We start from the raw sequence: 26453 nt of genomic DNA on the forward strand, positions 1-26453 counted from the left end.
AACCTGTACATAATCTTTCTACTGATAAACAGGATTACCAAGAAAAGATCCAATAAAATAACAACTTAAGTTAATATGAAAGTACTTTAAGTATCTACACTAAGTATTTCAGCAATAGTTCCCCTAACACAGATAAGATGATAAGATCCCAGGACTCTCAAGGATTATATTATTATTATAATTATGCTTTGTAGTAATCCTCTAATCTATGTTGATACTATGTTATGCTTTGACTCAAATTCTTATTCTAATGACAACAAAAATAACCCAAAAGGTTTTCAAAAGCGCACCAAAAAAACCAGTGTAATAAAAAAAAATGTTTCACTTCTTAATTACTTCTCGATAACTGTTGTTGTTGTGTGTCCTGAGTCAATTCTCACTCACAGCTACCCTGCACAGGGTTTCCAAGGAACTGGTTGGTGGGTTTGACCTGCTGAGCTTGAGGTTAGCATTCCAATACTTATACTACAGCGCCACACCAGAACCATACTGTCATTAAAAAATAAGAATCCTCAATATTATATTACCAGAAAATTAAGCGTCAGCATTAAGTGAAAGAGCAAGCGTTCAAGATCATACTGTATTTCAAGAACTTTGATTAAGCAACCACTAGTTATTTACATCCTTATTTTAAAACTATTACTATAAAACTCACATACTATATTATAATAATCTCTATTTTTCAATCCAAAATCTTAAGCAATATATATCAAATGGCAACCCTACAAACAAAAGCTCATTCATTCAATGATTTTAATGTAAGTGAATCTTACAAAAACATTCAAGAGACCAACCAAGAGAAATCAATGGTTTGGATAAAGTACCCACATGCCTGGAAAAGGAATATGTTTGGGAGTAAGATATATTTATTAAATGTTTAAACTTTCCCAAGCATTTCAAAAACAAGAGTTATATTTTGTAATCCAATAGCTTATAAATAGCTAAATTTCTGTCAGAAAGTTATACAAAGCATTTTACATAAACTATTACACAAAGTACAGACTAAATTTGTCTTTTTGGGGGTATGGGGAGAATGGCATGATAAAGCTAACAAGGCAATACTAGGAGTTATTTAATTTCATTAGTTGCCCACAGGTAAGTAGCCAGAACAGTCTGGTAGAGAAAAGTCAAATCTTAAAAAAATACTGATTCCCTGGTCAGTTAATACTTCCTATAGCAGTTCTCAGAGTCCTGGAGTTTGGAGCTATACGATAAACACTGGACCGCTAACCACAAGGTTGGCAGTTCAAACCTACCAGCTGCTCCTCAGAAACCCTATGCAGGGTCACTATGAGTTGGAACAGAGTCAGCAGCACTTCACAACAACTGAGCAGCTCTCCAGTTCATTCATTCTATTTAGGACCCAATTCAAACACAGTGAGCAGTTCATACAATGTCAAGCTTCACATCACATATTTCACTGGTTATGTTCAGACACACAAGGATGTAAGCTAAGAACTGCATGAGGTTGCACACATACCCCAAAATGTCTTATTGCAATTAAAATAATGAGTCTTAATCTAAGCAGGTAGAACTTAACTAGCACTAAGTCTGAGTAATGATGTTTTTGTTGTTTTTGTTTTCCTTTAGCTCAACTAGTTATTAAATTATCCCAACTTTATGAAGCTATAATTCTTCCTCAACACACAAGGAAAAACTACTCATTTTTAAAATGCAACTGTATTCAAATGTTTACACAGCAATACACATCTTTACAAAAGAAGACACTTGGAAATGCTCAGTTCCTTAAAATTTAAATCGAATAGTGCACAATAACATTGTGTTTCAGCATTACAATCTGAAACCTAATGTTAAACATCATCCACTGAGACTTCATCTGTATATGTGCATTCTGAAACAGAAAGTCAACTAGCATGCTACATGTTATCCACAGAAAACATCAGATTCCATTTATTTCTTCATTATTATAACTAAAAGCAACAAATTTGGCTAAACTTTTCCAAGTGAATTATCTGTTTTTTATCAATCCCATGTTAAAGCATCAATAATCATTCTAAAATTTAAAAATGTTCCTTAAAATGTGAATCTTTTGTTTAACCTTTTGGAAAGACAGCTTTGACAGTAGTATTTTTCAATAAACTTCCATACTCAGATATTAAAAAATTTTTTCAAGGCAGGAAACCAACAATCATTGGTGCTTAAATCATTCCAGAGCTAGTCACTATTCTTTTTCCAGCAACAATTTTTAACAAAGCCAATTAATACCTACATAGTTGTTGTTGTTATGTGCCGTGGAGTCGGTTCAGACTCAGAGCGACCCTGTACAGGGTTTCCAAGGCTGTAAATTTTTACGGGAGCATAATACCTACATAGTCTAACTTTTATTCAAGTTTTTTATATTAATCAACGGACTGGACTTACTGAAAATTATATCAGTTTAGTTTTCCGATCACTATTTACAATCAAAACCCCCTTATGTTTACTTTCTTTTAAATAACAATAGAAGTACAATTGCAGATAAAGTAAGTGGCTCTGCTAAACCAAACTACAAACAAAAATATCAGACAAACCTAAAATAAACCTAAAAGTCTAGCATTTAGTAATTTCAAACTTCCTTTTCACACTTCAACAATAAAGCTTGGTGTCAAATTCAGAACTCCTGATTTCAGGTAAAACAGAAAATATCTAATGATCACAACACTTATTTCATACCATGTTTCACGGTCCCAATTAAGAAAAAAGTACACAAATACCATTTTCAGTAAGGTTTTGGTCAGGAGCTACAAACTGATGCAAACAGACTGAGACTCCCAGTCTTTGTTCAATAGCTTACGGATGGGTAACTAAATGTGCTACAGGTTGATAAGCTTTTACACCAGGCTTATGAAACCTGCTTCCAAGCAGGGAAGGACCAGGACTTCTATTTGAGAATAATCTGGGATCATTTTGCGTTCAACACCACCGAGCTCCACACTCCGAAGGCCAGGCCTATTCCTCGCAACTATTTATTTCCATGTTTACCTCTCCTCCCTCCCCCAGCCCCCCCTCTTCACTTTCTCCTCCCACCCTGTCCCGCCATCTTGGGCCGATAGGAGCAGCCATTACTTAACTAAATGACAGTGCCCACAACTTTCCACACAAATAAACAGACGGTAACCCGAATCCTGCCGGCCTCCCCTGTCAGACCCACAGGAAACACGGCTCCAGGAAGAAAAAACATTCACAGAGTACTGAGGTCTGTCTAGGGCAGCAGGCCCCCAAAAGTAAACAAGTCACCTAACTTCAGGTGGAAGAAGACATGCCCAGCGAGATCCATGTCAACAGAGCCGAGCCACGCCGCCCAAAACTCCCGGCAACTTCCCCCGTTGGGGCGCTGGGCTCTCACAAAGCCCCAAACGTTGGGCTAACAGTCGCAACGCCAAGAGCCTGCCTGAGCCAAAGAGCCTAAGACCCCGGGCGAGGCGAGGCAGTAAGACACGGGAGCAGAGGGGATCCCACTTACCATCCCCAGCTCGCGGCTGCTCGGCCTACCCCCACCAAACCGGAAGATGGGCCGCTCCAACGGAGCCTGGCCCCGAAGCGCGCCGCCTCGCTCCCTGCAGCTCCCAGCGGCCAGGGCGATGTCGCCAGGGAGCCCGCCAGGGGTGGCGGAGCGAGCCGCGGCAGGAAATGGTTTGGCCGGAAGCCCCTCGGCCCCGGTTCGCAGCCACAATGAGCGCCCGGCGGGCCACGGGGCGAGCGGGGCGCGGGCCGGGGAGCCCGCGTCCGCTCTCCAGCCCGTAGCTGCCTTACCTTGCCCAGTAGGGCCTTCGTCCTGGCGCCATCTTCATGAAACCTCACGAACCCGAAGAAGCGGCTGTGGGGAGAGACACAGGAGGCTCGTGAACGCTCCGGGAACGCTACCGACCCATCCCTGCCCGAGCCCGAGGCCCTGGCAGCGGCGGCGCCAAGAGCGCCAAGCCGAGGTGCCCGCCCCGCCGCCGCCAGCGGCGAGCCGCGCTCGGGCCTCTCAAAAGAGCGGCGCCAGCACGTCCCGAGCCGGCCGGGCCGGTGACGGCAGCTCGTACCTGTCCAGCCCGCCGAGCGCCTCCCTCTCCTCGGCTGTCAGGCTGGGGGACGCCTCCTCGCTCTCGCCGCTCGCTTTTCCCGCCGCCATTTTCTTTTCCTCATCACCGAAAGCGGCGGCGGCGGCAGTAGCGAGCGACACTCCGCAGGATTTCATGGAAACGCAGCGAATTCACAACTCCAACGCCGACACCCCCCCCCCGGACCACGGCCCGCAACGACGCCCCCAATGTTCGCGCGGGACCGGCACACCAACTTTATCGCCGCCTCCTTCTCCGCCGCGAGCGGCGGCGACGAAAAAATCCCAACGCGGCGAAGGCAGCGGCGGCAGAGGCTGCGAAGCCCCCGGGTCGGCAGCAGCGGCGGCTCGGCTGTAGGGTCACATCGCGGGAGCGGTTGGGGGGCAGCCACAGACGGAGACGGCGGGAATGGCCGGAGCGCGCGGGGCTGGGGACACGGGGAGAATTCGTTAGAGACACAAACTTCCCCGGCACCAGCACAAAGTTGTTGTAATTGTGTCACTGAGCGAACCCCACGCCGCCGCCGTGACCCCCCCTCACCCGCCCGTTCGGCGCCGCCAATCAGCAAAACGGACTCGTCTCACGTGACCTTTGTTGACTCACGTCAGCCGTGGCTCCACTCAACATGCTAGCTGCTTGGGCCCCGCCTATCGAGGCCGCCACCGACAGGGAAGCGGGATGAACGCCAACTCTGGCCGGTGGTTGGCTGCTGGGCGCGTCTGTCGGAGGAAGGGTTGTCACCGGGAGGGAGCAGTGTGTTAGGTTGTGCTAGTTAAATACTCTCGGGCAGAGAATGGAGGGTCCGGGCCATGTCACCTCGAGAGCCGCGGCGGGTTCAGGAGGGGGAGGGGAGCAGTGAGGAAGGGCGAGGTCCGGCACCGCCCGCTGCGAGCGCGGACGCTGGGTGAGGACGCGGGGAACGACCTTTGCTGGCCTAGGAGCTCCATAGGGGCCCCAACCCGGGGCTCCGGCCGTCTCCGCTTCGGGGGTCTAGTAAGGCCGGGTAAGGGTAGCGTGGCCGGGAGGCGGCGCACGGCCCTGGGTCTCCGCCCTCAGAAGAAGGCACAGACTTTTGGCACCCCTGGAAATAATGGCCTCCACGAGAATCGCGCTCGCTCGGGGAGCGGCTGCCGGCCCAGTGCCCGGGCGCCGCCCTGAGCCATGCCTGCGCCCTCGGCCTCTCCCTTCACCTGCGCCGAAAGTGAAGGGGGAAAGGTCCTCTGACCCCCGCACCCGTACACCCCAGGCCAGAGGAAATGAAGAATTGCCCGCGGGGTCTGGCTCGCTGACCACGGCCCCCTACCGCCGAAGGTCTGTTGGCACTTTGGGGCCAAATGTTTGTGCTACCTGCGTGTACCTTGCGTTTTATCAGTAGTTCATTGTAGTATTGTCAGAGCTAGCAATGACGAAAATACTGTTGAGTGGGTTCGATCTAGAGAATGCTCGTTTTTATTGATCTGAAGTCTGAGGGCTTCGTAGACAGGCCTGAGAGAAGGCAGAATTAAGATCCTCATCCTTGCTTGCAACTCAGAAAAGCCGTTTCTACCCCCACAACATATGTTAACCCTTCAAAATAAATCAAAACCAAAAAACAACACAGCACTTTCTCGTTCTGACCTTCTCTCTGGTGCAAATAAAAATCATTAATCTGCCTTTGAATCCATATATTTGTAAATGTATATGGGGGAGAAAAAAGAAAACACCGTTCAAAAGACAAATTAATTCTTGTCTCATGTCACAGGTCTGTTAAGGGGCACACCTCCAGTCTTTATGGATAGGACAATATGTGTTGAACGTCTGAAGAGTAGTTTTCATTTATAAATATGAACTTTTGTGTATATTCAGTACTGAGTTTCCACCTGTAGACAAATGTATAAACGTGAATTTCCCAAAATATGAGGAAGACAATTCAGTGCTGACTCAGTAAATCTTAGCTGTATTCAGTGAGAAGCTTTGTAAATCCCAACTGACTTTGCACACAGACACACATTTAAATTGTTCCCCTGAGACTAGTAACTAGACTAACAACCTGTAGTTTCTTACAGGTCATATTTCATGTTTAATTGCTTGCTCTAAAATACCATTTCCATTTGTTAAGGTATTCCATTTTACTGGTGATAGTGGTGGTTGTATGTCATCCAGTTGATTCAGACTCTTAGCAATCCACTGTAGGGTTTCCGAGGCTGTAAATCTTTATGGGAACAGAAATCCTCAGCTTTCTTCCAACAGAGAGGCTGGTGAATTAGAACTGCTGAACTTGCTTTGCAGTTAGCAGCCCAATGCATAAGGCACAGCACAACCAGGGCACCTTATTGAGCGACTGTGTTGTTGTTAGGTGCTGTCAATTAGGATCCAACTCACAGCGACCCTATGAACAACAGAACAAAACACTGCCAGGTCCTGTGCCAACCTCACTATTTTTAAGGTTGAGCCCATTGCTGCTGTCACTGTGCCAGTCCATCTCCAGTTGATTTAATACACGTGTTAACTGTAACACAGTGACCCTCAACCTGGGAGATTTAACACCATTATTGTTCTGGTGATGGAGTCCTGATGTGGCACGGCAGAATAAGCACTGGACTGCTAACTGCAAGGTCAGCACTTAAAACCCACTAGCCGATCCTTGGAAACCCCGTACAGAGTTGCTATGAGTCGGAACTGACTCGACAGCACTTAAGAACATCATCCTGGCATGGTGCTGTACAATAAACACTGAACTGCTAACCGCAAGGTCTGCAGTTCAAAATCACCAGTTGCTTCTTGAAAATCCTATCTATGCAGTGTTGCTATGAGATGAAATCAACTCGAAGGCACTTAACAACAGTGTTATTATAAATGGAGTCCTGGTATGGACTGGACTAGATAAGCACTGGACTGCTAACCTCAAGGTCAGAGGTTCAAACTCCTATAAGGGTTGCGAGGAGTCAGAACAACTCAACGGCACTTAACATCATTGTTGTAGAAGTACTGGACTTCCAACCACAAGGTTGGCAGTTCAAACTCACTAATCACTCTGGGGCGGGGGGGAAGATGAAACTTTCTGATCCCTTAAAGATTTACAGCCTCATAAATAGGGTTGCTGGGAGTTGGAATCAACTCAGTGACAATGAGTTTGAGTATGTTTTTGGGTTTTTTTCCCTCCATAAGAAGCCTGGTGACACAGTAATTAAAGCACTCATTTGTGAACCAAAAGGTTAGAGGGGTCGAACCCAGAGCTGGAGAAATCTGGCCGTTGATTTCAGTACAATTTACAGCCTTGGAAACTCTATAAGGCAGTTCTGTTCTGACCCATTGCATCACTGAGTCGTAAATGACTTGACAGCAGTTGGTATCTCCCATACGCACACTCAGACTTACACAAGCAGGGGTACAGCCACTATAATATTTGGCCACCTTCCTGGAGTTGGGCGTTCCTGATTCAGGCCCTTTCCAAGAATTGTAAGGCTATCCACCTCATTACTTCCACCCTCCCACACATACATCTTCCAACCACATAATTCTTGTCATTAAGTGCTGTCAAGTCGGTTCTGACTCATAGCGACCCTGTATAGCGTTTCCAAGGAGCAGCTGGTGGGTTTGAAATGCCAGCTTTGTGGTAACAAGCCCGTGCTTATCCTACAGCACTCATCGGGGACTCCTATTACATAATAATGCTGCAGACTTACATCCAGTTGGGTTGAGGATTGGAGTCAGACTTCGATGTGAATCTTTGCTCTGCAAAGGATACGAGGGTTCTTCAAAAAGTTTGTGGAAAAACAGAATGAAAAGATAATGAAATTTCTCCGTGAACTTGCTGAAGCCTCTGGTATGTGACCTTGGAAATGTTACCTATCCAATAAAGCCAGCACTCTTAAGTCTAGTGCAACTACAAGTATCCATCCTCCATCATGCAACATTAGATACTTTTCATTCATTAACAAGTCCTTATGTCACTATGTAATGCATCTTGCCTAGTTTATAATCTGTCAAATGTATGTAAAATAGATATGAAGCTGCCAAAGTCTAGATCCTCTGCTGTAGAAAGAAATAGAGATATGGAATGAATTATTTTATGATCTAACATGAGGCCAGAAGCAGAGGTGGGGGAATCTCACTACTATTAAAGAAGAGCCAGAAGTGGAGAGCATCCTTTGGACCCCAAGATCCCTGTGTATTGAACTTCCTCAGTACAGGAAAGAAAGCTATGATGCTACAGTAGTAGCAGAGGAGAAGCAGCACAGACAGAGCACGAAACAGCGCTGGGCTTCCCAGCCCACAAAGCAAGGAAAGCTGAGTGCCTTTGGGCAGGAGACTTACTTGCAGAGTGGGGTGCCTCCAGACAATTAGTTGGGGGAGCTAGAGCCAGGCTGAGGCTTTTGGTGGAGTAGTGTGCACTGTGATCATTTACCAAACAGTAAAAAAAAAAAAAAGGGCTGAACTATGCCTTCACCGCAACGGGGTTCAATGATTCATTGCAATGGCCACATAGAATTCCGATACCATACTCACAGTTGTGAGGTTTATTAAGGAAGTTTGTTGTTGTTAAGTGCCATTGAGTAGTCAGTTCAGACTCATAGAGACCCTTAGTAGGGGTTCCAAGGAGGGGCTGGTGAGTTTGAACCGCCAACCTTGTGGATCAAACCAACCTTGAGGTTGAGTGCTTATACTATGCTGCTACACCAGGACTCCATTAAGGAAATTAACATTTTACAATTCAGGGTCAGAAATGCTCAGGGCTCAGTTGTTCCAGTCAGGACAGCCTCTCCTCAGCTGTGCCCCCAGCCAGGCCTCTCTCTGCCTGGCCAATGTTACAAAGCTCTTTTAGAGCTGCTGACAAATGCCCACAGGACACACCATTCTGTTTCATGCTCTAGTTCTTGGTTCTGCTGCACTTCCTCCTCTATGCATCCTCCAATGTCACAGCTTTCTGTCCCAGGGTCAAAGAAGTTCAATGCACAGGGATCTCCGGATCCAAAGGACACACTCCACTCCTGGCTCTTCGTCCTTGATGGTAGTGGGATTCCCCGTTCTGCTTCTGAGATGGCTCATTTTATACCCACCAGTATGGTATAATTTACTGCTGGTGTGGCCCTGTAGGATCAGCACTGGACTTCAAACCACAAGGTCAACAGTTCAAACCCACCAGCAGCTCCTTAGAAACCTTATACAGTGTCACTATGAGTCGGAATTGACTCGACAGCACTTAACAGCAACAACAACAACAACGTGCATTTTGTAGCGTCTTGCAGCAATATTATGCTAATGATTATGTAAATACCAATATCACAGAAGAAAACTATTGAATTATAGAAAAATTATATTTAACTTCCTTTTAAATAAATAGCCTTTTATTTAAATAAATATAATGTTGTTGTTAAGTACCGTGGAGTCGGTTCCAACTCATAGTGACTCAGCACAGAGTTTCTGAGGCTGTAAATCTTTATAGGAGCAAAACGCCTCATCTTTCTCCCGCAGAACCACTGGTAGTTTCGATCTGCCGACCTTGAGGTTAGCAGCCCAATTCATAACCACTACACTACCAGAGCTCCTTATAATAAATAAAATAATATATATTTAAATAAATACCTTTTAAATAAATAAATAGAACTATGGTGGTGGTTGTGGGCCACTGAATTGATTCCGACTCATAGCAACCCTGTATAGGGTTTCCGAGGTTGTAATCTTTATGGAAGTAGAAAGCCTCCTCTTTCTCCCTCAGAGCAACTGGTAGATTCTAACTGCTGGTTTTGCGGCTAGCAGCCCAGCTCATAATCCACTATGCTACGTGTTGTTGTTGTTGTTGTTAAGTGCCGTCGAGTCAATTACAACCCATAGCGACCCTGTACAGGGCTTGTGAGGAGCAGCTGGTGAGCTTGAACCGCCGACCTTGCAGTTCAAACCACTTTGCAATCTGGCACATTAACCCACAACACCACACTATGCTACTAGGGTTCCTTAAATAGAACTATGTTATTATTATGTGCTGTGGAGTCGGTCCCGACTCATAGCAACCCTGTACAGGGTTTCTGAGGCTGTAAATCTTTACAGGAGCAGAAAGCCTCATCTTTCTCCAGTGGAACAGCAGGGATATTATCCTATCACAGACAGTATTGTACCTCATGACTGATCTGGATATGTTCTTTTTGACAATGAATGCAACACCATTCCTCTTCAATTTGTCATTGCCTAGACTCTATTTCCAAATAAAGTCATATTCATAGGTATCTTTACGGGAGCAGAAAGCCTCATCTTTCTCCTGCAGAACAGCTGGTAGTTTCGAGCTGCCGACCTTGAGGTTAGCAGCCCAATTCGTAACCACTACGTTATCAGTGTTCCTTATAATAAAAATAATCATATAATATTTAAATATTATATTAATATAATGTCTCAAGAATGTTTTCTTAAGAACAGAAATAAACCCATAACAGTCTGCCCTCTGCCCCGACAAAGCACATATTCTTCCCACATCCAAAATACCTTCAATCCATCCCAAAGTCCACCATTCAACTGTCAGTTTGTTGTACTGTGGTGGCTTGTGTGTTTCTGTGACGCTAGCAGCTATGCCACCCATGGAAGGGGGAGGGGAGGGCAGCAGGTTTCAATAGAGCTTCCAGACTAAGACAGCCTAGGAAGGAGAGACAGACCATTTATGAATGGTTCGCCACTTATGAATAGCAGAGGAACATTGTCAGATATAGTGCAGAAGATGAGTCCCTCAGGTTGAAAGGTACTCACATACAATTGGGGACCTAGTGACAAGGATGAGAAAACCCTTTGGGACCTTCATTTGGCATTCATCGTCAAAAAAAGCATTTCAAGATCTATCTTGAAATATAATGCTGTATGTGATAGGATAATATCCACACACTTAACAAGGAAGCCCAGTTGATACCACTATTGTTCAAATTTATGCCCCAACCACCAAAGTGGTTGTGATGGTGAAAAGAAAGAATTCTATGAACTTCTTCCATCTAAAATTGATCAAGCATGCAATCAATATGCATTGATAATTACTGGTGATTGGAATGGGAACAAAGAGGAAGGATCGGTAGTTGGAAAATATGGCCTTGGTGATAAAAAAAGATGCTAGAGACCACATGATAGGATTTTGCAAAACCAATAACTTATTTATTGTAAGTACCTTTTTTCAACAACATAAATGGTGACTATACACGTGGACCTCACCAGGTAGAGTAAGCAGGAATTAAATTGAATACATCTGTGGGAAGAGATGATGGAGAAACTCAGCCAAAATAAGGCCACGAGCCAACTGTGGAACAATTGCTCATATTCAGGTTCAGGCTGAAGCGGAAGAAAATTAAAACAAGTTTGCAAGAGCCAAAATAAGATCTTGAGCATATCCTACCTGAATTTTAAAGACAATCTCAGGAACAGATTTGATATATTAGACACTAATGACAGATGACCAGAAGAGTTGTGGGATAACATCAAGCACATCATATAGGAAGAAAGCCAAAGGTCATTTAAAAGACAGGAAGAAAGAAAAGACAAAATGCTGGAATAAATGATGAAGTAAAAGAGCTGAACAGAAATTTTCAAAGGGCAGCTCGAAAAGACACAGTAAAATAGTATAATGAAATGTACAAAGACCTGAAGTTAGGAAACCAAAAGGGAAAAACACACTCCACATTTCTCAAGCTGAAAGAATTGAAGGGAAAAAAAATCAAGCTTCAGGTTGCAATATTGAAGGTTTCTATGGAGTCCCAGTGTAGTGCTGTAGGATAAGCACTAGACTGCTATCCAAAAAGTTGGCGATTTTCAAACCCATTAGCCATGGCCTTGGGTCACTATATTGACGTGAAGGCACTTACCAACAACAAATGGGCAAAATATTGAATGACGCAGGAAACATCAAAAGAAGGTGGAAGGAACACACAGTCACTTTACCAAAAAGAATTTGTCAATGTTCAATCATTTCAAGAGGTACCATACGATAAGAACTGATGGTATTGAAGGAAGAAGTCAAGCTTCATTGAAGGCATTGGTGAAAAACAAGACTAAGTAAGGTTCAGAAAACAATAGCATATGGACCAAATACGGACCACCACTCATTTTTTATTTGCCATTTAATCATGCAGTTAACTTCCATGAAATTCAAATTTCTGTCCATAAATAAAGTTTTATTGGGACATCACCAGGTTCATGTATTTATGTATTGTCTATGGCTTTCTTTGTACTACCATGCAGACTTGTGTAGTTGAGACAGAGACCATATGTACCGTTCTCATCACTTTGCAGTGCTGCTGCTTGTTGTTATTGTTGTTGAGTGCTGTCTAGTTGGTTCTGATGCATAGCGACACTTTATAAGGTTTCTGAGGCTTTAAATCTTTGAGGGAGCAGAAAGCCTCAACTTTTTCCTGTGGAGCAGCTGATGGGCTTGAACCATGGACTTTATGGTGTGCAGTCCAATGTTTATCATATGAAGCCACTGCACTTCCTTCACAGGTTTACTGTACATGAAATTTATACTGTATTTTGGAGCCCTGGTGTGGTGCTGCAGGTTAATGTGCTGGATTGCAAGATCGGTTTGAACCACAAGGTCGGTGGTTCAAGCTCATCAGCGACTCCTCAGAAACCATATGCAGGGTCGCTATGAGTTGGAACCGACTCCACGGCACTTAACAACAACAACAACAATAGTCATTTTAATTGTAACAAACATTGCCTGAATTACAAGTGACGTGAAGCCACTTCATACACTTTTGTGCTATTGAAAGCTTAAACAAGAAGCAAAATGTTTATTCCTATGCACATTTGCAGCAAATACATTTTTCAGTCTCAAACTACAGTTCCAAACAGCATTTTCAGACCTCCATGCAAATGCCAGGAGTCCTAGTGTGGCCCTGTAGGATAAGCACCGGGCTGCTAACCACAAGGTCAAAGGCTCAAACCCACCAGCCACTCCTCAGTAATCCTATACAGGGTCGCTGTGGGTAGGAACCAACTGGACAGCACTTAACCACAGCAGATATAAGTGCCAAGAAAACTTCCGTATTTCAAAATCCCCTGAGGATTAATCCATTGATTAATCTGCAATACTAATCTATCTGTATGCTAAAAGGTAAATATGGAGAGAAGATTTTAATAGACTCCTTTAAGTGCTTTCCAAGCAGTGAACATGCTAAATTAAAGTCATATGCACATGGATTGATGTCAGTGTTTGGCACTACCTCCCTATATGAAAAGATATTTCCAAAGATTAAATACATAAACTCTCATTACAGATTAACAGATGAACATGTACAATCTAATTTGACAGTTGTTGCTTTTGTTGTTAAACATCATTGATTCCAACTCATAGAGACCTCAAGGAGCGGCTGCTGAGCTTGAACCGCCAACCTTGCAATTCAAACCGACTTTGCAGTCCAGTGCATTAACCCACAGCGCCACACCAGGACTCCAATTTGATAGTGGGAGAACATTAATTTTAAACCCAATTAAGTAATTGTTTTCCAAAAAACAATCTTATTCTTCTCATTAGTAGCCTGTATTATCAAAAATTGTATTTATTATTAGACTTTTAATTTCATCAATAAAACAGTTATGTAATTTCATTTTCTCTCTTGTTATATAAGTATTTGCATAATATCCTTGATTTTGCCTCTTAGCCTGCAAAGACTAAAATACTTACTCTTTGGCCCTATGAAGAAAATGGTTACCAATCCTTGCCTGAACTAACTGGTTTAGTGGAGTCTTCCAGTTCAAAATGATACATTGCTATTTGTACCCAAATGCATCTTGACCTAGCTTTCTCACAAAAATCCCCTCAAATATGTAGAAAAATACAAGATTTCACAACATCAAAAACTACAACTGACAGGTAACCCAAGGCTTGACTATGGATAAAATTGATGTTAATTATGAGTCCTGGTTTGAACCACAAGGCCGGCGGTTCAAGCTCACCAACTGCTCCTTGGAAACCCTATACAGGGTTGCTATGATGGCTACTGCTGTGTGCTATGGAATCAGTTCTGACTCATAGTGACCCCCTATACAATTTCTGAGGCTGTAAACCTTTACAGGAGCAGAAAGCTTCAACTTTCTTCCACAGAGCAGTTGGTAGATTCAAACTGCTAACCTTGTGCTTAGCAGCCCACACATAATCCACTACACTACCAGGACAGATGGTGTTCAATGGCTGGATTGAGAAAGTTCCAGTCATGGCTTACCTTGACTTCATTTCTTCAGACACTGACTAAAAAAAAATAGGAAATCACTTATTTAAGGCCCACACCCCATCCTCTAAAGACCTATCATCTGTGTCCCAACTCTGACTTGGTACCAAAAATATGTATCAATTTCTCTACCCTTGAACAATGCTCACCAGAATGCTGATTCCTCCACTCTCACCTCCATGTTCCCTAAACCAGTTGCTGTCCAGTCAATTACAACTCATGGTTACCCTATGTGTGTGAAAGTAGAACTGTGCTCCATAGTGTCTGACAGTGACACTATGTGCTCCGTAGTGTTTTCAGTGTCTGATTTTTCAGCATTAGATTGCCAGGACTTTCTTCAGATGTATCACTAGGGGGACTTGAACCTCTAAACTTTCAGTTAGCAGTCAAGCATATTAACTGTTTACATCACCCAGTAGCTCCCCACATCCTCTATGCTCCTCTATTTCCTATTGTTTATCTAGACAAATATTCTAAACAAGTAAGCAAGAAATAGGGGAGAGACTGGAAGGAAACGAAAGAAAACTTACATTGAGGAAGATGCAATCCCCATAACCATGAACAGTTTCATGAGCATGCAACCCATGCAGTCGCACAGGGTCTTGCGATTAGACAAGCCTCATGGTTGTTGTCAAGTGCTGTCAAGTCGATTCTGACCCATAGCAACCCGGTATAGGGTTTCCAAGGAGCAGCTGGTGAGCTTGAACTGCTGACCTTGCAGTTCAAATGGCTTTGCAGTCTGGTGCATTAACCCACAGCGCCACACCAGGACTCCAGAAAAGCCTCATGGTTTGTCCAATATTCTGTTGTCACCAGCTTGAAATTCTCAATTTTTTTCTTAATGACAGACATCTAATTCTCATTATGCATATACTTTCCTCACAAATTATGTAGCCTGTCCTGCTCAAAATTGTAGGGAAAAGTCACCAACTAGAAGTTACTAAGAGAAGACTGTATTTTGTTATGTTTCACATTAGTAAAGAAGAAGTAATATCAGTTTGTATGTATCTTAATGGCCCTCCAGTTATCGAGTGGAGATGGTGCTGCTGCTGCTGCCATTAGATCCACAGACAGATGATGGGTTCAAGAGTAAGGGGCTCAATCTGCTTACATAAAGATTTTGACCCCTGAGAAAACTTGTCAATCTGAGGCTAAGGAAAATAGTCAAAACAGAACTAACACAGAATCCAGGAAAATCAGAGGACGACAGCACTCTTCCTCACCAGAACCCAAGAGAAAATTTAGAAATTTGTTGATATCTTCAGGTTTCTGTAAAGCAGAAACAAAAGCAAGGAAAAGGTGGGACTGACATGAAAATCCAACAGAGTGAATGAAAAGGAAAGAGAGAGTAAGGAACTCAGCAAATACTCCAAAAAAGCAAGGGGGATGCACAGCACAATGAAACACTGCCCGATCCTGGGCCAACCTCACTATTGTTGCCATGCTTGAGTCCATTAATGCTGCCACCTGGTCAATCCATCTCGTTGGCGGTCTTCCTTTTTTTCTCTGACCCTCCACCCTACCAAACATGATATCCTTCTCCAACTACTGGTCCCTCCTGGCAATATATCCAAAGTATGAAAGACGAAGTTTGACCATCCTGGCTTCCAAGGAGCGCTCTGGCTGCACTTCTTCCAACACGGGACCTATTTGTTCTTTTGGCAGCTCATGGAACCTTCAATATTCTCCTCCAACAGCATAACTCAAATGCATCAATTCATCTATGGTCTTCCTTATTTACTGTCCAGTTTTCGCATGCATATGAGGTTATTGAAAATACGATGGCTTGGGTCAGGCACACTTTAGTACTCAAGCTGATATCTTTGCTCTTCAACACTTTAAAAATATCTAGTACAGCAGATTTGCCTAATGCAATATGTCATTTGATTTCTTGACTGCTGCTTCCATGAGTGTTGATAGCTGATCCAAGAAGAATGAAGTCCTTGACAACTTCTATCTTTTCTCCGTTGATAAAAACGTTGTTTATTGTTTATTGTTTTCTTTACATTGAGATGTAATCCATACTGAAGGCTGTGGTCTTTGAACTTCGTAAATTTTAAGTCCTGTTCACCTTCAGCAAACAAGGTTGTATCATCTGCGAACTTTCAATTGATGGTGCATTGAGGGGATTGTTATCATTGCAATGAAACAAAATATGATTGGTTGAGTACAAGGCTACCCTGTAAAGTATCACTCAGTTCACAATAAAAGCTTTTTTTACAAAAAGGAGAGAGAAAAAAATTGTTAGGGCAGTTCTACTCTGTCCCCCGAGGTCATATGAGTTGAAAATTATCTCAGGGGCAACTAACAAAAACTATAAAGCTTATTTTATATGTGTGGCTCACATTGTATTTCTCTTGAACATTGCTGTATTAGAGGCTGTACCCTAACTCTGCTTCATTTGTATGTGTTTTTTATAATCCTTTTTTTCTGTACTCTGAATTATCTTTATCAGAATGTATGTTGTGATTGCAATCATTGAGATGAAACAAAGTGTGTGATTTGTTGAAAGTAAAACCGATGATATTGTCTATAAACCATCATTCAATTCACAATAAAGAGTTAAAAACAAACAAAAAATGAAAAAGCAAGGGGGGGGGAATTAAAGTACACATTGGAGATAGTAAGGAGCAAAATTCATATGACAGAAAACAAAATGACATGTCAAGAACAATAGTAAAGCTCAGAAATTGAATGGAGTGTGAAAGAACAAACAAATGTAATCAACGAGAGCAAAGAAGATGATAGCTGTGGAGAAAGAAGAATGGAGAACTTGCAGAACCAACATATAGATAATGTGTGTTCCTAAAAGAGACACAAAGGCAAATGGAACAGACGTAATAATAATAACATTGTTGTTGTTGAAAAGTGCCATTGAGTCGATCCCGACCCATAGTAACCCTGTATAGGGTTTCCGAGGAGCAGCTGGTGATAGAATAGACAAATTTTCCTCTGTGGAAGAATAGATTAAAAAGAGCCCATCATGTTCTAGTTAAAGTCAGCTCAAGGGGACACACAACTAGACACAACCTGGCAAAAAATTTAAGCAACAATATTAAAGATTTTACATTCAGACAGAAAGATGAAATCAGACTGCCCAGATAAAACAAAACTCAGCCTGTACTCAGACTTCCCCAATGCAATATTAAATGCTGTGGGCTACAGCGGGGCAATATCTACAGTTTTAGAGAGAAAAATTTCTAACCCAAATATGTAATATATACCTGAGTTCTCTTTTCAAATGTAAAAATATCAGGAAAACACTCTCTGCTATTTAAACCCAAACCAAGCCCACTGTCTAGGATTTCTGAGGCTATAAATATTTATGGGGGCAAAAAGCCTCATCTTTCTCCTAGTGGGTTTGAACTGCTAACCTTGAGGTTAGCAGTCCAGTGCTTATCCTACAGCACCACCAGAGCACCTTCTTCTATCTAAAGGATCATAAAATATGACACCTTCTTGAAAAACTTGATCTACAATCGTAAAAATGGTATAGTAGTAGTAGCATCAGAACCTGTCTAACTTCAGGTGGAGGGCTGAGAATTAAAATGAAGCCCAAGGCTAATTCTCATGAGGTGGAGATCAGACTCCACTCTCCAACTTTTAACCAATTCTGACACCAGTCGTTCTTCCCAGGGCATGCTGTACTTCTCTTCTGGAGTTAATAAACTTTTGCAATGGTCACACAGAACTCATAGTCCACACTTACATCTAAGTGGTTTATTAAAAACAGGATACAATTTAGGATGAGGATCAACAGACTATAACTCAGGATCAGAATCAAGAAGCATGTAGACAATGTTTCCCTTCTTCAATACACCACAGTTCTCTCAGAGCCTCTCAGCCATGCAAGCCTCCTCTGAGTGGCCTGAGGACAGACTCCTCTTGACTCCCTCAGGACAGGCTCCTCTTTGCCCTGCCATCTGCCACTGGTTCTGCCGCAGGCCCCTTCTGGGCTTGTCATTGTCTTAAGTGTTGCAACCCCTGATAGATGTTACAACATCTTTAAGAGGTTTCTTGTCTCCTCTTTCTCTGCTTCTTCTCTTTCTGTCTGCCTTCCTTTCTGTTTCTAAAACTTCTGTGAGGGTCTGTGAGGTTGTCAATTTCGACACATGGCCCCTCCCAATAGGGTAGGCCACAAACTGGTAGGCCACGGACACCTCATAGGCATAGAAGGCTGTAACTCACCTCACTGTGTAAGTCTACTGACCAATCCCTGCAAGGTGCATACCAATCGCAGGCCAGGCTGCAGCTCAGAAACAGACAAAAAGTATCAAACCAGGTTTTTACAATTTACCCCAGAAATGTCAATCAACCTGGCAAAAGTAACAGACCCGCTGAGACAGAAAATTAGGGCAAAGGTAACCCCATAGAATTTAGAGAGGAAAAAGATCTCTCAAGCTGTTTTCCAAAGCACCAAGGGAAAAGGCCACATCAAGGAACTCATTTCACCACAAAAATATATTGCAATCAACCAAAAGATTAAGTAAAAACAAAAGCTCAAAATAGAGAAGTTGACTTAAGGAAAGATAGCAGGGTAGGCAGAAGCAGTGAACTGAGCCTCTGTAACAAAGACACAGGAGACCAAGTAAAGCAGATACAGATGGTGATCCTGAAACCCTGAGCATCAGGGGGTAGGACAGAGAGGGTGCTGGATTGGGTGCTGACTAGAAGAGGAAGCTGAATAAGAGCAGTGAAAGAAAAGAAAAATGGGCAGACCATTGGCTGGCATGGAACGGCATGGCCATTTTGGACTTCTGTGAATGAGTGTTGACACCATGGCCTGTAGACACAGGATACAACTAGAAGTTGGAGGCAAGGGGGTGCAGTTCTCTCTTGTTCCCATGCCTTCCTGGTAGACGGGAATGTAGCCAGTCCCCACACTTGCCAACCCACTCCTGCCAGTCTTTACTGTGCCTGGGGTAGGGTACCAGGCATGCACCCCTGTTTCTGGAGGCATGTGAACCCACTCTGAACTACACTATATAAACTGTGTTCTCACTTCCAGTTTCTACCACATCTACCAGGAGACAGATGGTGAGTACCTGAGAACACACCAATCATCAATCAAATATAAATACAACACCACAATGTCTTAGAGAAAACAGACAATATTAGCTTACATGAAGAAACAGGACAGAGTTCCTCAAAGAAGTGATCAAAATACAGAGTCAGAAGATGTAACACCAGAAATGGTATAGGAAATACCTGATAAGGAATTTGAAAGAATGCTAATTAGGTAACTTCAAAGGATTGAAAGAATGATAGTGAAAACTGCAGATGAAATCAAGGAAAACATAGACAAAACTTTAGAAGAATTCAGGAAACCAAATGACAAAATAAATGAAAAACTGGGAATCATACAAAAACAGCAATCAGAAAGCCAGAAGATTAACACTAAGAGTTCAGAAATAGGCAATAAACTAAAAGGGCAAAGACGTAGAATTGAAGCAATGGAAGGCCGAATTATGAGCTTGAAGAAAAATTTCTCAATATTCAACTGCTAGAAGAACAATCAGAAAGAAAAAAAAATCCAAAGAAAGCCTAAGATTTATGTGGCACACTATCAAGAGGAATCTTTTATGTGTGATTGGAATTCCAGAGCAGGATGAAACAAAACAAAAAAAACCATAGAGAAAACTGTTCAAGAGTAAGAGTTGTTAGAAGTAAGTTTCCCTAACATCGTGAAAAACAAGAAGATGGCCATTCAAGAAGTTGCATGAACTCCAAACAGGTTATACCCCAAAAGAAAAAAACAAGACATATTATAATCAAACTTTTCAAAACCAAAGACAAAGCAAGGAGCAGCTCAGGAAAAACAAAAAGTTACCTACAAAGGAGAACTAATAAAACTAAGCTCAGATTTCTCAGCAGAGACCACACAGACAATAAGACAATGGAATGACATTGTGAAAGAAAAAAAATTGCCAACGAAGAATCATATATGAAGCAAAATCGTCCATCAAATAGGATGGCAAAATCAGGTCATTTTCAAATAAACAAATTAAAAGAATTGTAAAAACTATTCCAACCTTACAAAACATACTAAAGGGAGTTCTTTGGACAGAGAACCAACAACAGCAGACAACAACCTGAGACTAACATAAATGACAATATCATCTAGACTGAACCCAGATATTCAAAGAAAAACAGACCTGGAAATAGAGAATCAGAGATGCAATTGCAGTGACAACACAAAAACTCATAAAGTAAATGAAGGGAATCATGTAGTAACAGAACTTTCAAATGAAGAGGAAATCAAGTAGATTTCAAGAAAAAAAAAAAAAAAGATAAACCTAACTTTAACCCTAAAATCTAGACCAAGCCTTAATTCAACTCTTACCCCTAACACTAACCCTAGTCCTAACCATAACCCTAACACTAAATGAAGTCCTAGGCCTAGACTAGACTTAGCCATAGCCTACCCCTAATGGTCACTTCTTATTCCAACATACCCTGGCCCCCTTCCCCCAGAAAAAAAAAAAAGGGAAAGTCATGGAGGGGAGCAGTGTAAAGCCAAAATCAAGTATATCTAATAATTGTACTATGTCTAATTATAAAATCCAGTCTGAATCCCAATACATGTTTCCTCAAACTAGATCCTTCTTTTTTTTTGAACTTTTCCTTGTGAAGTGAGTGAAGATTTACAGAGCAGATCGCCAGTTTTACATTCAACAAATCATATTCTTTGCTTCATTACAATGATTGCATGTACTAGTGGTTAACAGTATTGACCTCTATTGACTTTAACATTGCATTCCTCCTTGTGTCTTCTGTTACCTTCATCTTTCCTTTGCTAACTTCCCTCTTGGTGTAGATTGTCACCCATGCTAACATGTATCTACCCTCTAGTCCATTAATAATTTTTCCTCCCCCTCCTCTTCTTGTTTCTTTGATCAAGAAAACCTTTATTTAACTTTTTACAACATTGGTCTCATATAATACTTATCCTTTTGTGATTCACTAATTTCACTCAGCATAATGTCCTTCAGGTTCATCCATGTTGTGAGGTGTTTCACAGACTCATCGTTATTCTTCAACATTGCGTAGTATTCCGTTGTGTGTATTTACCAAAGTTAGTTTATCCATTCTTCTGTTAGTGGGCATTTAGACTGTCTCCATCTTTTTGATGTGTCTCTTGTAGACAGTATATTGAATGATTCTGCTTTCTTACCCATTCGCTCGCTCTCTGTCTCTTGATTGGTACACGTAATCCATTTGCATCAGTGTAATTATTAATAGGTATGAATTGATTGACTTTTACTGTGGTGTGTGTGTGTGTGTGTGTGTGTGTGATGCTGGTTTCTTTGTTCCACATAATTTTCTGCACTGTTAATTTTGTTTGTAAGTTTTCTTTGTATTTTCAATTCTGTTGTGTTAATGTTTACTAAATCTTTCTGATGTTCCTCTTTTTTTATTATTTTGATGTGCAGGTGTATTCGTTTTCTTTGAGGTCACCCTGCAATTTATTAATATTTTCCCTATTTAAAATAGTATGTTTTATCTTGAAATCTACTTGACTTCCTTGCCTTTTGGCAGTTCTGTATGTACACTATTCCCTTTTATGTTTTATAGTTGATGTCATTAAAAACTGATATATCTCTGGTTCCCTATTTGCAGTCTTTTAGGTTTGTTTTACTTTTAATACTTCTATATGATAAGCATTGTACTGTGAACCACAAGGTCTGCGGTTCAACCTGCCAGCCACTCTTCAGGAGAAAAATGAGGCTTTTTGCTCCCTTAAAAATATAAAGCCTTGGAAACCCTCTACAGGGTAGCTATGAGTTGGAACTGACTCGATGGCACTTAACAACAACACCAACAACAAATCTGGATTGAGTGCTGGGTGGTGTTGTCATGTATGGTAATCTCAGGTTATTGTCTGTTGTTTTTCAGTTCAAAGAACACCCTTTAGTATTTTTTTGTAAAGTTGGTCTTGATATTACAAATTCCTTTAATTTCTGTTTATCAAGAAATGTCCTCATTTTGCCATCATATTTTAGGAAGAGCTTTGCTGGGTATTTGATTCTTGGTTGGCAATTTTCTTCTTTCATAAAGCTTTTTTGCCTTTGTGGTTTCTGCTGAAAAATTAGAGCTTAGCTTTACTGATTATCCTTTGTAGGTAACTTTTTGTTGTTCCCAAGCTGCTCTTATGATTCTTTCCTGGCCTTTGGTTTTGGAGAGTTTGATTATGATATGTTTTGGTGATTTTCTTTTGGGGGCCTATCCTGTTTAGGGTTCATTCAGCTTCTTGAATGTTTATCTTCTCATCGTTCATGATGTTTTCTTTCAACAATTCTTCGACAATTTTCTCTGTGCTTTTTATTGTCTCTTTCAGTTCTGGAATTCCAGTCACTCATAAGTTGTTCCTCTTCATGGTGTCCCACATAACTCTCAGGCCTTCTTTGGACTTTTTCAGATTGTTCTTCTAGCATACTAGCATTGAGAAATTTATCTTCAAGTTCATTAACTCAGGCTCCTGTTGCTTCGTTTCTACTCCATTGCCCTTTCAATGTATTGTCCATTTCTAAGATTTTAGTATTCATCTTCTGGATTTCTGATTGCAGGTGTTTTTTATCATTTCAAAATTTGCATTTATGTTGTCTATTTGTTCTTGTAGTGTTCTCCTGATAATTTATAAAGTTTTTGCTGTGTTCTCTTTGCTTTTCTCAATCTTTCTATCAAACCTTTGAAGTGCCTAATTATCACTCATTTGAATTCTTTTTCAGTTAGTTCCATTACCTTTTCTTTCTCAGAAACGTTTTCTGGCTCTGTATCTTGATCATTTGTTTGAGCCATTCTCTCTTGTTTCTTTATGTGAGCTAAAATTATCTATTGTTTCCTGGGTATTGTGGGGTTATTTTATTTGTATTTAAATGATGATTACATGTTGGTGTGTTCTCATGCTCTCACCAATTGTCTCCTGTGGGTGTACTTAGACAATGGAAGCATGTACACCACTCTTGTTTGCCATTCATGCACCTCAGTTTAGGGTGGGTTAGGCTAGTATTGGCTGTGTTCACTGGTCAGGTGGTATAGGAGCTGGCACTGGCTCTTGCCTAGTGGGTGGAACTGCAGAAGGTACCATTGTGACTGGGCTGTATGGGCAAGGTTGTTGTCTCCTGTTGTATGGAAAAAAGAACCCCTCCCCCAAGTAAACAAAAGAGGGTAAACAAACCAGGAACCAGCATGAAAAGGGAAAATAATAAAGAGAAAAAAGAAATTAAAACAGGCAGCAACTAGAAAAAAAGAACATGATAACTATAAAGACATAAGAGCTCTGGTAGCGTAGTGGTTACAAATCAGGCTGCGAACCTCAGGGTCAGCAAGTTCGAAACTACCAGCTCATCTGTGGGAGAAAGATGAGGCTTTCTGCTCCCATAAAGATTTACAGCCTTGGAAACCCTGTGCAGGGTTGCTATGAGTCGGACCCAACTCCATGGCACATAACAACAACAACAACAAAGACATAAGAGGGATAGGGAAATAGAGCTATAAGAGCAAAAATAAAAGAAAGAAAAAAGCCTAAGAATAACCTCAAAAGAAGAGAGGGACAGGAAAGTGGAACTATAGACAGAAAAATAAGAGAAGAAATAAAAAGGGGGGAAAAAACTCAGAAAAACCAAGGAGAGGGAAAATGAAAAGAGAAAGAGAGTAAAGAGTAGTAAAGAAAGATCAACCTGGACATGAGAGAGAAAAGAGGAAGGGCTGGTTGGTCCAAAGTGTGGTGAGACCTGGGGACACCTGATCCCATGGACAAGGACATAGCCACAGAGGGCTAGAGCTGAGAGTGAAGCATCCACTGGTATGAAGTGAGGGGAGATGCACAAGAACACCCAAACTTGTAGATAGTACCCATCTGACCTAGCCTCGATGGCTTGATGATAAGAACTCAACTAGAGGAAGATTAAAAAAAAAAATTTTTTTTTTTTGTTTGGTAAAGGAAAAGAAGGTAAATTGCTACAATTTGATGAATTTGACCTATGCTCATGGAGGTAGTAACTCTAAATACCAACAGAGAGGGAAGGAGTCTTCACATTAAGTATCAATGATGTCCCCTCTGCACACAGGGTAGTTAGGGACGGGCAACTTAGATATTGGCTACTTAAAATGTGGGGGCGATAAAGGCATGAAGTGACTGGCTTATAAAGTTTCAAGAAGGAGTTTAGTTTAAGAGTGTGTGGGGGAAGAAAGAGTCCCCACTGAATAGTTTTCATCTTGTCTAGCTGGGTCTGGTTAAAAGAGATGGGGATAAGATTCTTATGATTTAATAGTGAGTAATTGTTATCATGACTAATTGCGACTGTTACAGTTGTAAAGGTAGAATTTTTTAACAAAAACTGGGGAGTAGTTAATCCTACAGTCCAGAAACAAAGGACCCTAGGACCATCAAGGCATAAGAGCACAAGCAGAATGCAAGACCTTATCCAGAGAAGCAGCAACACCAGAGATGGAGGCAGAGATGGGAACATGGAGAGAGGGAGCAGCTAAGGACTCTAGATTCACGGGAAGAGAGGAACAAAGAGCTGGCATCCAGAAGGCAGATTTGCAGAATGTGCCCTTTGGTGGTGTAAATTATTATATATGCCTGAGTGTTAAAAAAAAAGAGCTGAAGTGAATACAGAAATACTGTTATCTGATGGTACATGGAGGGGATTATAATCATTTTAATGAAACAAGGTGTATGATTTGTTGAATGTAAAACTGATGATCTGCCCTGTAAACTTTCACTCAATTCACAATAAAAAAAGAAGAGGGGAAATGAATGAGAAACAGATGAAAAAAAGGACAACAGTAGAGAGAAAGGATAAAATTCAAGGGAATGGAAAGAGAAGAAGAAGTAGGAGAAAGAATAAACTAACAAAAACAAGAAAACAAGATTAGGAAGAAAAAAACAAACAAACAGTGTAGCTGTTGGACACAGAGAGGAGAAAACTTGGGGTGCGGGTCAAGTTTCCTAAAAGCCAAGGAGCTCAAGAGATGGTTGTGGGAGGAACGGGAGAGGAGAGTTCCTGTCCCTAAATGGAGTTCCTACTGGTCTCTGTTATTTATGTTCAGGGCACTCAATCCAGAAGTATAGAGCTGGTCTCAGTGTCTGTTAGGAACACAGGGCAGCTGGGGGCAGAGTGACTGGTTAAATGCTGCTCTGGTGGCTCTGTGGGTTCTATATGTCTGGAGCCAAGCTGCCTGAATCCAGTTACCAAAGTGGTGCTCCAAAGAAGCTGCACAGCCAGCTCCTATCTCACACTGGCTCCTGACCACATGGCTCTCAACTCCTGGAGAGCAGGATCTGAGCTGGGAGTGAATGAGGATGGGAAGTGACTACAATTCTGGTCATCAGGAGAGCATGGGGGAAAAGAAGGAATTGCACCTTTTCTGTTTCATGTGTGAATCTGCTCTGCCAAGCCACCTTCTGTTGCCAAAGCTTTCCCAAGATGGCTGCACTATTTCTGGCCAACCGTTTACCAGTCTGTCTCCCTCTCTTTTACAACCCCTGCTTCTCTTCCCAGCATGCACTCAGTCCACTTCTATAACCTTTCCTTTGAATTTCATAGTTCTAGTATTTTCATCTGTGTCTGTTTCATTTGATCTCTGTATTGTTGTTGTAGAGGGTCTATGTAATTCTTCTGTCTAGTCCGCCATCCTTCTGGAAGCTCCATCTTGCAAGGAATCTATACTACTTCTCCCATCATTTCTCTGTTTCTGTCTCTGTCTCTTGAGTCAATCTGTCACACCTGTCTGTCCACACCAGTAGTATTTGGTTTCATCCTTAAAGCCCCCAGTACTTGGTTCCTAATGTAGTATCTTTTCTTCTCTCCAAAGATGCTGGGCTCAAGTCTGCACAACCCTCCTACTTCCAACCAGGTTTTGAGGTATTTCGGGTGCAAAGATCACAGGGCGCAGAGTGGACCCAACTGCACAAAAGTTCAGGGTGCAGAGTGGACCCAACTGCGGAGTGTGTTTGGGAGCCTGCTGGAGACCTGGACCCACCCCAGGTTTTTCCTGAAGTGGACCGGGGTCATATTAGATCTTTACTTTGAAAGAAAGTGGTATAATTATCTAAATCAAAAGCCCAAGTTAACATTCACATGGATTAGAATGGGGAATTGTTGATAGGTTCCCATTCAGTGACCGTATGTACAACAGAACGAAACACTGATGGGTCAGTCCTGTGCCATCTCAGAATCGTTGCTATGTTTGAGTCTATTGAACCAGTAAGTGTCAGTCCATC

General features: G+C 42.0%; 1 protein-coding gene across 9 annotated transcripts in view; it reads right to left on the reverse strand.

Annotated features, from left to right (window-relative positions):
* The window catches only part of KDM6A (lysine (K)-specific demethylase 6A), a 298541-nt gene extending 293993 nt beyond the window's left edge, over nt 1-4548 (reverse strand). For 4 of the 9 annotated variants that reach the window (XM_006864245.1, XM_006864250.1, XM_006864244.1 and 1 more), the window contains exons 1-2: nt 4029-4183; nt 3754-3817 (exon numbers count right to left, since the gene is read on the reverse strand). In XM_006864245.1, coding sequence (XP_006864307.1) covers nt 3754-3817; nt 4029-4183 — 219 coding nt within the window. Of the gene's footprint in view, nt 1-3753; nt 3818-4028 lie in introns of all 9 variants that reach the window. The other 5 variants (XM_006864249.1, XM_006864243.1, XM_006864246.1 and 2 more) reach the window with 3 other exon arrangements.
* Nucleotides 4549-26453: the final 21905 nt, after the last annotated feature.

Source organism: Chrysochloris asiatica, unplaced genomic scaffold (genome assembly GCF_000296735.1).
Source record: "Chrysochloris asiatica unplaced genomic scaffold, ChrAsi1.0 scaffold00062, whole genome shotgun sequence".
Taxonomy (NCBI): domain Eukaryota; kingdom Metazoa; phylum Chordata; class Mammalia; order Afrosoricida; family Chrysochloridae; genus Chrysochloris; species Chrysochloris asiatica.